The sequence below is a fragment of the Petaurus breviceps genome, unplaced genomic scaffold (genome assembly GCF_028583685.1).
Source record: "Petaurus breviceps papuanus isolate PSGF00001 unplaced genomic scaffold, PetGlider_PUasm1.0 208, whole genome shotgun sequence".
NCBI lineage: Eukaryota > Metazoa > Chordata > Mammalia > Diprotodontia > Petauridae > Petaurus > Petaurus breviceps.
In genome coordinates, this window is record NW_027185852.1 from 9,208,918 (window position 1) to 9,222,114 (window position 13,197).

Genomic DNA, 13,197 nt, shown 5'->3' on the forward strand with positions numbered 1-13,197 from the left:
AGACCAGAGCTCAAATTCTGGCTTTGTTCTTAGCTACTGTGTGACCTTGGGAGGTTACTTCTCCCCCTCCTTTTTCCCCTTAAGTGAGAGTACTGAATTCAACGATCTCTAAGGTTCCTCAAGGTTTAAATCCTATAAATCCTTTCATTTGAGAGATGAATAAATGGAGACCCAAAAGGATCAACTGTTGTCCAAGGTCATGTCGCTCTTAAGTGGGAGAAAAAGGGCTCGGCTTTCTTAGTCCAGGGGTAGAATGCATTTGGAGCTAATGGGTTCCTCCTCACACTAGGTCTTTAAGCAAAGTTTGGCTAGCTACATATAATTATGTTACATTAAATTTCAATTATTTTTCTTAATTAATAAAATTTTATTTTCTTTCCTTCTCAACCTGCCCCCCCCCCGAAAAAAAGTAAAACAAATTCCTTATAACAAATATGCATAGTCAAGCAAATAGAATTCCCACCTTGTCTCTGATTTGAAAACCCCAGTTCCTTTAACTCCCAAGCCAATACTCTGGCCCCAGTGCCATCTGCTGCTTTTCCTCCTTTACTCTCAAGATAGCTCCCATCCCCATCTAGACTCTGTGAAGCACAGGCATGCCTATGCCTAAGCTCACACATACTTTTGCCAGGTGATCTTCCTTCTCCGTCTTGACCCCGAAGCGAGAGATGCTGGTGTTATTCAGACTAGAGCTGTGCATCAGCTTTTTGACCCCACTTATCTGGGTCATGACTTGCTGTTCTTTTTTCTTCTTCTCCCTGTCTTTCTGAGTGGGAGATGGAATCTCCACTTCATTCTGCTTATCTGCAAAAGAAAGAAAGGGGGGTACACTCTCAGTCCACCATTGGCACAGCAGCAGGGCAGAAGGAACTCAGACCGTGGGAGGGTGGGGCATTAGGCAGTGCTAGTGCATGAATTATCTTCATAATGAGCCAAAGTTAGTGACCACATGGTGAGAACAGGTACAGACTTTTTGAAAAGTTAACAAATGATCTCCCTCACTCAATATGTATAACAGATGTTTCTAAAGAGATTCTGTAGAATGAAACTGGGTTTTAAGTAGATGATTGTTTTTAAACTAGCAAATGAGAAGAATGAGGAGAGGTATGAAATCCCTCATGGGTCCTCAGTGTATAAAATTAACATAAAGGAAAATGGGAGAAGGCAATTCAATTCAACAAACATTGTTTAAGGATATACATAAATGTTATATTCTACCTGTGTGACCTTGTACAGGTCACTTCACCAATCTGGGCCTCAGTTTCCTCATCTATCAAATGGGACATTTGAACTAGATGACCTCTAAGAACCCTCAGAGCGCTAAATCCATGATCCTATAGTCACATGCTTATGCTTACTATCTCTGTGACCTTGGACAAGTAATTTCAATTTCCTCATTTGGAAAGTGAACAGTCTAGAAGAAGTGATGTAGTCTCATACCATGCACTGATTTTACAAGGTTCTTTTTGCCTCTTTATTTTGTGTGGTTTAGTAATGAGAGGCTTAGAAATATAACTCGTTAATTTAATGATTTGATCAGTGCAATAATATATATATATATTATTACATAAAATAATTATACATTAGATATAAAACAATATTACATACATTGTATGTAACAAAACACCTATATCAATGCAATAACATATACATATTACACTAATAATGTATGCATATTACATGTAATATAGATAACCAATGTAATATACATTTGTGCATACATGTTTTTCAATATGTATTCAAGATTGTGTTCTACAGAACACCCTCCTGTGTATTCATTACTTCCATTAAAAATAATTAATCTCTACAATGTACATATTGTTTTGTCTGATAGAATATAAGCTATTTGAGGGCAGGTATGATTTTGTTTTTTTCTTGGGAACCCAGTACCTAGCACAGCCCCTGGGGCATGGCAGGTTCTTAGCACATGCTTTCTTGCTGGTTTGCTTAATCTCTGAGTCAAATTATATCAAGTTAAATCTAACCCCAGGACAAAAGTAAAACTACATTTTGAAGTAAGATCTTGAGTTCCTGGGGACCTCAGAAATGATCATCTCTAGTCCCCCTATTTTAAGATGAGAGAGCTGTGACTAAGTGAATTTCCCAAGATCTCATTTGTTCATGTGTCCCCTTGGCAAGAATCCAGACCTGAGCCTAGGTCCTGCCTCCCAAATCCAGTGTTCTCTCTCCTAACGACACCAGCCTCTGTGGCTCCCAGGCTCCTGGGAACAGAGCTGGAAGGGACTTCATTTAGTCTTTCATTTTTCAGACGAGGGAGAAGGATGCAGTGACTTATCTGAGGTCACACAGATGGTGTCCAAGATGGAACTGGAACTCAGACTGAGACTCCAAGGGCAATGTTCTTTCCGCTACACTCTGTGTCTGAAGGATGCTGGTGTTTGAACCAACTTAGCAACTGGTTTCTTGTTTTCCCTTTTTGTTTTATTGCATAAAAATGATTGCTGCATTAATGGAGGGGGGACACTATTGCTTTTGTGTTTCATGACCACCATTTTTCATGATCCGTTTAGAGATTGTTAGGCCATCCTGTGCCTGTGTAGATATGTGTGTCTCCAGGGGGATCCTGGCACCAGCAGCTTCTTCCTGGGCTTAATTAAAGATTCCTACAATAGTGGGTAATTGAGCTGCCCTCCTGCTGTGCCTGGAACATCACAATAAAGGAGATAGTCATTCTTCAGCAGCGAGTGCCAATTTGACACTAATGGGTGTTTCCCTTGTGTGGTCAATGGAACAACTGATGGGTTTCCCTATTCTAAATTCCCTCCCATCAGCGGAGGTGGGGTGGGGGGGTTGAAATAAAAACAAAATAGAAAAACCTGACTGAGAGGAGAAAAGAGGGCTGCACTGAACACCCAGGCCAAATACCACCTCTGAGTCCTGGCTCTGTGACCCCAGGCAAGGCCGAGCCTTTCTCCAAGCCCAGGGTTTTTGTCTGTTGCATTAGATCCAAAGAACTCAGCCATTTTTGGATCCTTCTGGAGTCCGGCAAAGGCTCTGTATCCCATCTCAGTATCATGCTTCTCAATCCATAGCATTACAAAGGAAACCAATTCATGTAAATATGGTTATCAACATATCCTTTAAAAATTAACTCCTGGATACTCCCCAGTAAAGAACCCCCCAGCTAGGCAGGCGGTTCCCAGGGTGCCCTAGGACTCCAAATCCTACTATCTCAACTTGTGAACCCAGCAATGACATTCACATTGCTAGAATGGGGACCCAGCAAGCAAAAGCTGAGGCAGACTAAAATCAAACCACCAAGAGAAAAGTTGCTCCTAATGAGGTCAGAAGCAATGAGGGCCTCTCACTGCTGGGAGCCCCCTCACTTGTGAAAGGTACTGGGTGATTTTCTCCTCTGCTAGCCTCAGCAATCTTTAGCTGAATGTAATCAATCAACAGACATTGATTATGCCAAGCACCACGCTTCTTTGTGGCACAGTCTCTGCCCTCAAGGACCTTCCCGTCTATTGGGAGAGATACAACAGACAATGGAATAACTGATTATTTCCAGAACTGACTCTCTCTAACAATGGAAAATTGGCAAAGCTCTTTATGCATCATGGTTCCATCTGAGCTTCACAACAATCCTGTGCGGCAGCTAATAATAACAGCCACAACGGCCAGCATTGCTGATGCTTCTCGCTTGAGATGGATTTTCTCATTTTAGCTTAGGTTCATACTACAGTGGAAGCTGGTGTCATAACAGCTCCATATACACAGTACTAGAAGGTCTGCAAAACTCCTGGTACAGATTATGGCAATGGCGAGGAGGCACCGAAGTCTTACTGTTATCTCCACTGTGCAGAGAAGAAAACTGAGAATAAAAGGCTAATGACTTGCCCAGGATCACAAAGCCAGCAAGGCTGGGACTGAGGCTTTCCAGCCTCCAGCCTCCACTATGTCCTACAGGCGTTACTGTCCTCATGTAACTGAGGTTTCAGACTTAGAATGAGGCACATACTTGGACCTGAACCCAGGATTTCTTCACTGCAAACCCAGTCTCCATGCCATGCAAGTATTATTATTCTCATGCCCTAGATGAAGAAACTGAGCCTGAGAGATGAAGTCATTTGCCCACATCCACTCAGGTTCTCTTAGTCTCCATAATCCATTAATGAAAGCTTCCTGGAGAAGCTGCTTCCCCAACCTTCTTCACTAACATGGTCTGGTGTTTGCTGAGAAACACCAGGAAATGTTCCTCTCCCCCTTTTCCATCTCCCTTGCTGCCAAGGGCATAGAAACCACCAGGCAAAGCTGGCATTTGGAAAGAAAAGAGAGGAAAAAAAGCCATATTTGAAAGACCAGTGTGCTATCCCCTCCAGGCACAATTCTCAATGAGAGCCTGAGATCAGGCTGAGATTAATTAATGCATGCATGTATGTGTGTGTGTGAGTGTGTGTGTGTGTGTGTGGGTGAGTGTGTGTGTGTGTGTGTGTGTGTGTGTGTGTGTGTGTGATGGGCCAGGCTTGAGTCTAGCCCTGAGTCTTGGCAAGCTGAATCACACTGCTCTGGCTGCCCCTTATCGACTGACAGCTCTCTTTGGGCAGATGGGCGAGGTTTAGGAAAGCAGATGTGGTGGTGATCACATCAATTACTGTTTTTCCAGAATTCCACTGTAACTCACTTCCCTGCATCATCTGAAGAGAGTCACCTCACCCCAAAATGGTGGCAATGGGAGGGAAGGGGAGGATTAGAGAAATTAATGAAAAAAATTGGCTGAGGTTTGAAACTTGCAGAAAGGAAGAGGTCCTTCGCTAGAAGATGCCTTCTTTAATGGCCAGAGCGGGGGTTGGGGGAGAGGTGCCTGGGGACAGAAGTATGAGGCAACTTTTTCTTTTGCTTTGTTCTCAAACAAAGCTCCCTGGGATTTCAGACTGAAAGGCAGAGAAAAAACAAATCTGCACATTCCAAAATCCTCTGGAAAAAGCACTTGTCAATATCTCTGGTCCCTCTCTGTCAAAGGGCAATGCAGTGCTGTGGACTCTGGCTGCAGAACCCGTAGACGATTGATTCTCTGTGAGCTGATGAAGCTTGGCCTTTAGTATTGATGGAGAAACTGGATGGATCTCCCTCCCTCTCCCCCTATTGCTCTTCCTTTCTCTCCCTCCTCCCCCTCCCCTTTTCCTCCTCTCCTCTCCCCCTCTCTTTCTCCCTCCCTTTCTTTCCCTTTTCTTCTCTCCTCCTTTCTTCCCCTTTCCTCTCTTTCTCCCTCCCTTTTTTTTTCCTCTCCTCTCTTCTCCTCTGGTAATGTAATTCCCTGAGCTATAAAGGAAAATGCACATTGCCTTAATGCTGTGTTGCTATGCCAAGCAAAGGGAGGCGCTGCATGCAGGTCTGGAAGCGTGAGGTCCCCTTGGCACGTGGAGCGACTGAGGGAGACACGAGCCAGCAAAAATCTGCTTGTGAAGTAACAGCCCGACCCTTTTGAGCATATATCCGAAGATGTAACTTGGCCAAAAAGTCGACTCCAGGTAGATTTGCACTATCCACAACCTTCGTGCCACATGAGTCATGGACCAGGGACCAGTGGGGGTCACACATCAGGAATTCAGTCCCGGTCCAGCTACATTCAAACCTGCCTGTGAGAGGCAGTTTCTGACAAAAGCATCCAACAGGGAGAGAATCCCAATACCAGGCGGTGGCCCTGGGAAATGGTGCCAGCTAGTTAGATCATGCTGCCCCTTTCTCCTCTCCCTTCCACTCACCCTCAACCAGAAGGTTTTAAAAAAAAATTATTATTTTCATGTTTATCTTGATTAGAGGTAGAGGAAACTTCAAATTTGGGAGAAAAACCCAACTAACCCTATGGAGTCATTGGGAGATATTTACCTGCAACTCCCCATCCAAGTCTTCTAAATAAGGAAACACCTTTCTAATACTTAGCTCTTGAAAGTACCTCAGGGCATGTGAGCCTAGGAGAGTCAGGACTGTCCCTAGGACACAGCTCATTGGGCTTCTTTGCTTTGGAGGAAAGGAAAGAGGGACTGAACTCCTTCATTGCCAACAACTGGGAAAGGAGAACCCCAAGGAGCAGGGAAGAAATCCAGATGGAATTGAAAATGACTGGACCTAGACCTCACCAATGATCAGACTTGCTCCTATCATTAGGACAAAGCTGATAAAATTGCCCCCTCCCTTCCTCCATGAACATCCAGCATACTTCTGTGACATCATCGCCTCCTCCTTTTTCCCTTCAAGACTGGATTCACCTGGATAAAAATTTCTGTGGGCAGGGGCACACAATGTAATGGTTCCAGCCCCTGAACTCCCCTCCTAGCTATGGCTGCAGGGACCAATATCTTTTATTGTTTAAAAAAAGGTCTGATTTAAAAAAAAAAAAAGTACTTGAAAAGTTCACAGCAAATGTCTTACCTAAGAAAGTGTTTGAAATATATTCAGACACCTGGTTCCCTGACCGACTCATCTCCGAGAGGTGTGTCAGCTCCCGATTCAACATTCTCTTGAACTATTTGGGAGAAAAAGAAAAAAATACTTTATTAATAGAAGAAATGAGAAACCATCACCAGTACAATTGTTTCTAACTTTCCCACTGGAGAGACCACCTCGGGGAACTTGGATGAGAGCACAGATGAGGTTTCATCTGATTTCATTACCATAAAACACAATACCACTTTAATTAGAAATGATTTCAATGCCACCTTTGGAAACAGAGATTTCCTCTTACTCTCATTAACATCAGACCCCTTTTTCCACAGACAAAGAAAAAAGATTTTTCTTTTCAGGTTGGAGAGCTGCTGCTTTCTCTTGGTATTTTTATTTTTATATACATATTTTTAGCACTTAGGTGCAATGTATGATTTGGTTTAGTAACCTGGATGGCAAAAAGAAACCTGCACATTAAAAGTTTGAGAAAATAAGTGGAACGCTTGTTTTAAATAGAAATAAGACTAGAACCAGCAAGAAAAGTCATAGGCTCTGCTACTATTTCAGAATCAACGGGGCTCAGTCACACAGCTAATTCTTGGTGAACAATCACTGATGGTTTCTTCACATAAAACACGCAGACAGAAATATTGCCCATCTTTGTCTCCAGCCACACTCGCCAAACATTTACGAGGAATCTTTAAGGAGAACCCACCTTGATGTACCCCCAAGATACAGATAATAGATAGTTTGCCTCTGGCATTTTGGAAAGCTCTGCACACCACGACCGGCAAAAATTCCTTGCAAAGAATACCCAGTGCCCAGAGACGGTAACTCCGGAGGAACGAGGAAACCCCAGAAGATCCGATGGCCAGATGACGACAAGTCCTAAAATAGAGAGCTTCCCCGACTGGGGGCATTCTCCGGTGCCAAACAAAGCCCCTCTTTGCATTCCATGTGTGCAGAAAAGCCGGATCGCCCCGTGATTTTCAGGCAGAAGGGGCTAATGAAATCAGGGATGGCAGGGAAGGGCGCGAGACAGGCTGCCGAATGGATGCAGCTGGCTGGTTGGAGACACTTAGGAATTAGAGATCGCCCCAGTGCCTTTGCTGGTTCAAGGGCTTTCCAGCCCACGTTCGTCCTGCTCAGCAGAAAAAGGCTGGGGAGGAGGGATGCATCTTTTCAGAGGGGGTTGCCAGCATGGGAAACACGGCCATCTTTCTAAAAACGTTGATAAAGATGGAGGGAGCCCTGGAGATACTTAAGGAATCCTGAAATGGCCACCCTCCCCCAACTTGACTAGGTGTTCTTTAACCCTTTCCCCCACAGAGCGAAGAAGCCGGCAGAAGCACCCTCAAGACAAAGGAGAGATTCTCCACCCTCACCGCACCACCCAAGCGCTCCGTTTCTGGGCTGCTTTTCCTCCTTCCCAACATGCCACAGCTGGGAATATTGGCTGATAGGCTGGTCAGAAGATGAGTGTTATTTAAAAACAAAACAAAACACCCCAAACAAAACCCACCTACTGCATTTTCTATTTTACAAACCGCTATGTCTAAACTGTCGGCTTTGACCAAGAGACAAAAAAAAAAAGGCTGGGGGAAGGAGCTAGCGGGGAGGGGGAGGTCCTGGATGGCCTCCTTCTTGAAAGGACTGCACGTGCAGAACATCATTAGCTCATCTGCTGTTAATGGACAGTGGCAGGAGCGCATTAGCCCCTTCTAACCTCCCGGGGGGCGGGGGGGGGGGGGGGGGGGGGGGGGCGCGCGGGAGGGCCCTCTAGAGGGCCCATTGACTGCTGGCTGTCAACCACAAGGCGAAGCCACCTGTCATTAGTTATGTGTTATAAGCATCTTGGCATTCTATCTAATCCTTTCCTTAAGAGCCCAGGGAAGAACTGAAAAGAAGAAATAAATTGATTCTGGGTTCAAATTCTGTCTCCCACTTGTCTCTTCCTTTTAATTTTTTAAACAGTGGATAATTCATCTGCCTACGTTGTGTCTAATTTTCTCTCTTGCTCCATCTAGCCAATGTCAGGTAAAGGGCAGGAGGACTGCATCTCTGAGCCTAGACCTGGCCTTTTGGAATGAATGCTCAGGCACCTGGCCAGCTCCAAGGCTTTTGCCTTTCTTCCCATCTGCATCCTGCACCAACAATGGCCCTCCTCCACAGATCCCCAGGTCTGTCCCCCATCATCAGAAGCGCCATGAAGTTCCAAGAGCACAGGTCTCTCTGTTGACCAGTCCCATGCCCCGAAGGGATAGCCATACAACCACAGACCAGTCCTCTTCCAGGGTAGCTTAACAGGATTTTCTATAGGGCAATGTGAGGCTAAGTTACAGACTGGGGACCTATGAATGCTAGGAGCAGCATTTGGGGGAGGGGGGGATCCAGATGGGGATTTGGAGTTCTGGATCTATTTAACTAACTTTTCAGTTTAGAACTAAAAGGGCCCTCCATCTAGCCTGAGCCTCACAATCTATAGAGACTGAGGCCTCCCCAGAGAGAGGAAGTGATGTCCTTGAGCTCACAAAGGTAATGACTATCAGAAGTGGGATTTGGGCCCGAGTCCTCTTGGATTCCAAAACCAATGATGCAGGGTCGAAGCCCAGAGCTATATCAATGAAACATTAGAAGGCCTCTGGTCCAACTCCTTCCTTTAATAGGCTATTAAAATGAGGCCTTCCCCTTATCATCCCTGTGACCCTGGGTGGATAATTGGAGCTCTCTTGGCCTCAGTCTCCTGCTCTGTAAAGGAGAGATAATACCCACTGTAACGATACCTCTCAGGCTCCAACCCTTACCACAACCAGCCCACCAGGCAATCTCCTTTGGCCAAAGCATCTTAGTAAAAACTGGTACCATGGGCTTCATGGGGTGCCTGTGTGTATAAACACACACATATGTATACATATAAATGTGTATATATTTGAATGTAAATCACATTATAAGAATATATAAATACACATACACATGTGTATATATCCATACATATACATCCTCCCAGAGATGCTGACCCAGGAAAGAAGGCCCTCTAAACATGAATTTTTTTTCATATGCTTTATATTCAAATATGCATATATGCATATATTATTTGAATATAAAATATTTGTGCACATATATATTCCTATATATTTGAATATGAATCACATGAAAAAACCCAACCCCTCCCCCACCCCAAAGCTCCCTCAACCTCCTGCTGGGTGGGCCTTCTCTCCTGGGTTGGCTTCTTTGTGAGGATGCCTATGGAGCTGACAAACTCCCTTTTGAAGCAACTGGCTCCGAGGAGGATGGCTGATGCAGACGGTCCACATGACCGGCCATAGCCAGAGGCGGCAGGGGCTCATGGCTGAGGCCCCTGTCATAAAACTCCAGGGATTAAGAGCCACCCCTTCACCATCTGGAGTCATGTGTTTCTCAGCTGATGCAGGGTAAGCAGAGGCATTTAAAAGGCCTTGTCAGAACCGATCAAGTGAGAGGGTGGAAGCAACAAGGGGGCTGGGGGCGAGACGACGGCCGCTGCCACGATGTCTGCCTCTGTCACCACCTGAAGATTACAGGGGAGGAATGGTCCCTGAAAATCAGCCATCGATATCGAACTAGACCTTGAAAATTGGCCTTTTATTTTCTACATGAGGGGACTGAGGCCCAGAGTGGGGGACGTACTCATAGTAAGTGGAAGAGACAGTAGTATCTGAACCCCACGATTAGACAGTTTCCAGAAGTCTCCTGACATCATATCACGCATCGGCCTTAAGGTCTTGGCTTCAGCACATCCCCTGCTGTGACCCACCCTGGAGATGCATTCTAGACTTGGGGCTGCTTTGGAAGGCAGAAGATAGAAACCTTGTCCTCACTCATCCTTTTGTGAAATGAATTTTTTTTGTCTTGCCTTTTTCTCATCAAACCAAAGATACTAGATGTTACTTAAAAAGTTAACAAAATGTATCACCTAAGTCACTGTGGCATGTGGACCCCTCCAGAGATCTATGCTAGGTTTGTGGCATCCATCTAAACCATGGCTCCCAAGAAGCCCCCACCAGTGTGTTTTCCTTTACTAGGCCAGCCAGGGAACATAGTCGTTCAAAGCAAAGGACTTTAATTCAACCTCAGAGTCAAATAGGAAGTGTCCCACCGATTTTCACTCTGATTGTGAGGAAGGCACTGGCAGGGAACAACTGGAGATTGACCAATAAATGAGAGTGTTCTCTTTCTCCTATCCTGAGCTCCCCCAGGAGCCCTCATTTAGGGCAGAGGGAAATCCTCTTGCTAAAGCAGCTGGTCCTTGAATGAAGTTAGGAACAGCTGTTGCCCCTCCACCTCGCATAAGAGAGACCCAGGCCTCTAAATGTTGCTTAGCAACAAACGACTGCTTCCTTAAAAAAAAAAAAAAAAGGTTGCGTTGTATCTGTGGGGACCCGAATCACTGAGCTGAGTGAGGCCACATTCTCCTCATCAGAGAGCTTTATGAGGTCCCTACTTACTTAAGCTCCAGTCACGGCCCCTGCCCTCGAGGAGCAAGCCCAGGGTGTCACGAGTCCAATTAATTCAATTAGCTCCAGTGTATATGATAAGACACTGTGGGGGACAGGCAGGATGTAACATCTAGCCCAAGGCTGGGGAGATGGCTTAGTGGATGTGGCCTACTTAGGATTTCAGCCTCGAGCTGCTGTATGGAATTTGAGCTTATTCAATCAGAAGAAAGCAGGTTGACACAGGATAAAGACCCTTGAATGGAAGGCAAGAGTCCCGGATTCTAATCCTGGCTCAGTTGATGGTGGGTTACAAAATGACGGGACTGGAATAAATCAGTATCTAATGATAAAAATGTTTATGTAGCGACTTACAACCCTGCCATTGTTAGCTCCATTTTAGGTAACTGAGGCTGAGAGAGGGTGAGTGACTTTGCCCAGGGTCACACAATTACTACATTTCTTTGTCTGGATTGGAACTCAGGTCTTTCTGTCTCTATCTCAACACTCGACTGGCTGCCCCAATCCCTTTGAATTCTAAAATGAAGCTGGTGGGCGCTTCCTGAGCTGTCATTATGTGTTCCTTATCAGAGGCCACATGATAAAGTAGAACAAGGTCATGAACTGGAGTCAGGAACAGCCAGGTTCCAGATTCTGGCTGCTCACCCAAATGCTCTCAATCCTTGCTTCTGCTTCTGATAGCATTTAAAAAGCGCCTACTATGTTCCAGGCACTGTGTTAAGTGCTTATGACAATATTCCCACATTTGAACCTTCTAACAACCCTGGGAAGTAGGTTCCTTTATTATCCCCATTTTATAGCTGAGGAAACCAAGGCAAATGGAGGATGAGATGCCTTGCCCGGGAATTATTACTAAGAGAAGATAAAAAGTCCCTCTATTAATGAGAAATAACTCAAATGACCTGAATTGGCAATGCCTTGACATAGAAGGACTGGCCAATGGCCGAAAAAGAAACATACTTAGATTTGAGAGAGCCTCATGCCTGCCTTCACTGCCTCCTGTCCCACTGGCTGTCTAGCCCAAGACACCTTGGTTAGGGTTGAGATCTTGGAAACACCAAGAACTTCTCCCCACTTTAAAACCACAAGGATGATTTCCCCTCCCTGCCACCATCATGCCATAGCTATTAGATTAGAGGTTTCTTTTATGTTCCTTGCTTTTCCTTTCCTCTGCGAGAACTCTATTGGAATCCAGCTCAGAGCTGAAAGGTTCCCATTGGGGCCACTCAACGCAAGCAAGCACAGGTCTCTAACGACAGCTGGATGCCTTGTTAAGATGCCGCGGCTGGGACTTTGGATTGGTCGACCTTAGATCTAACTCTTCTACTCTGAGGTCCTCCTCCAAGACCTCTTCTTGGCATGAAAGTGCCCTTGAATTCCCAAAGGCGAGGACAGCAGGGTGCAGATTCTGGAGGGTTCTACCATGCTGCAAAAGTTTCAAATATGGACCCAGTGATGACAGCAAGTCTCACATCAGATGACCAGCCTCGCTAGACATCTCACTACTGAATCACAATAGTTTTCAGCCACAGAAACTCCCAAAGGCCATATATTAAGACATATTGGGCAACATCCACATTGACAAAATCATGGGTCCTCCCTTTGATGTATGGAAATCTGATTTGAAAACCTGAATTGAACTTTTCTTTTAAAATACAAATAAGAACTTGAGAGAGACAGAGAGACAGAGAGAGACAGAGACAGAAAGAGAGACAGAAAGAGAGAGAGAGACAGAGAGAGAGACAGAGAGAGACAGAGAGAGACAGAGAGAGAGACAGAGAGACAGAGAGACAGAGAGAGACAGAGACAGAGAGAGACAGAGAGAGAGAATCTTAAAAGGCTCAAAACTAAGCTTGACCCAGGGAGATTTCCCGAAATCCTTCTTCTACAGGAGGGCAACTACAATTCATGTTTGTTCCTTGACTTTCTTTAATAGCTATAAAAAAGTACTACCAATAGCCGCGATGTAATTTTGAAACAAGCATTCCCCAGAGGAACAGTTTGCTTTATGGCTCCAATTTTTCTTGACTTTGGAGGCTGCTGCAGAGAGACATTGTTTCCATCTCCCATTATTTTACCAGTTGTCTGAATTTCCTGTAGAGGGAATGTATTTTGGGTTATGTGCACAGATCGATGGACATTGGGACACAATAGTCCCTGTAATGAATTCTTAGCCAGATTAGACAGGCAGGATAGAGGCAGCTGGATTATCACTGAGGTAACGTTTTCTGTCAAGGGCTTGCTTTCTAACATGCCCCCAACCAGCACCAACATTTGGGGTTCTGCTGTATAGTCTGAG

The 13,197-nt window shown here is 45.0% G+C and overlaps 1 protein-coding gene across 2 annotated transcripts in view; it reads right to left on the minus strand.

Moving 5' to 3' along the window:
- Positions 1–13,197, minus strand: part of LOC138165259 (3',5'-cyclic-AMP phosphodiesterase 4B) — a 533,960-nt gene that overhangs the window by 12,570 nt on the left and 508,193 nt on the right. Inside the window, exons 1-3 of one of the 2 annotated variants that reach the window (XM_069093396.1) lie at positions 7,121–7,528; positions 6,394–6,487; positions 623–804 (exon numbers count right to left, since the gene is read on the minus strand). In XM_069093396.1, the coding sequence (XP_068949497.1) occupies positions 623–804; positions 6,394–6,487; positions 7,121–7,357 (513 nt within the window). In that variant the 5' untranslated portion in view covers positions 7,358–7,528. Of the gene's footprint in view, positions 1–622; positions 805–6,393; positions 6,488–7,120; positions 7,529–13,197 lie in introns of those variants that run through there. The other variant, XM_069093395.1, reaches the window with a different exon arrangement.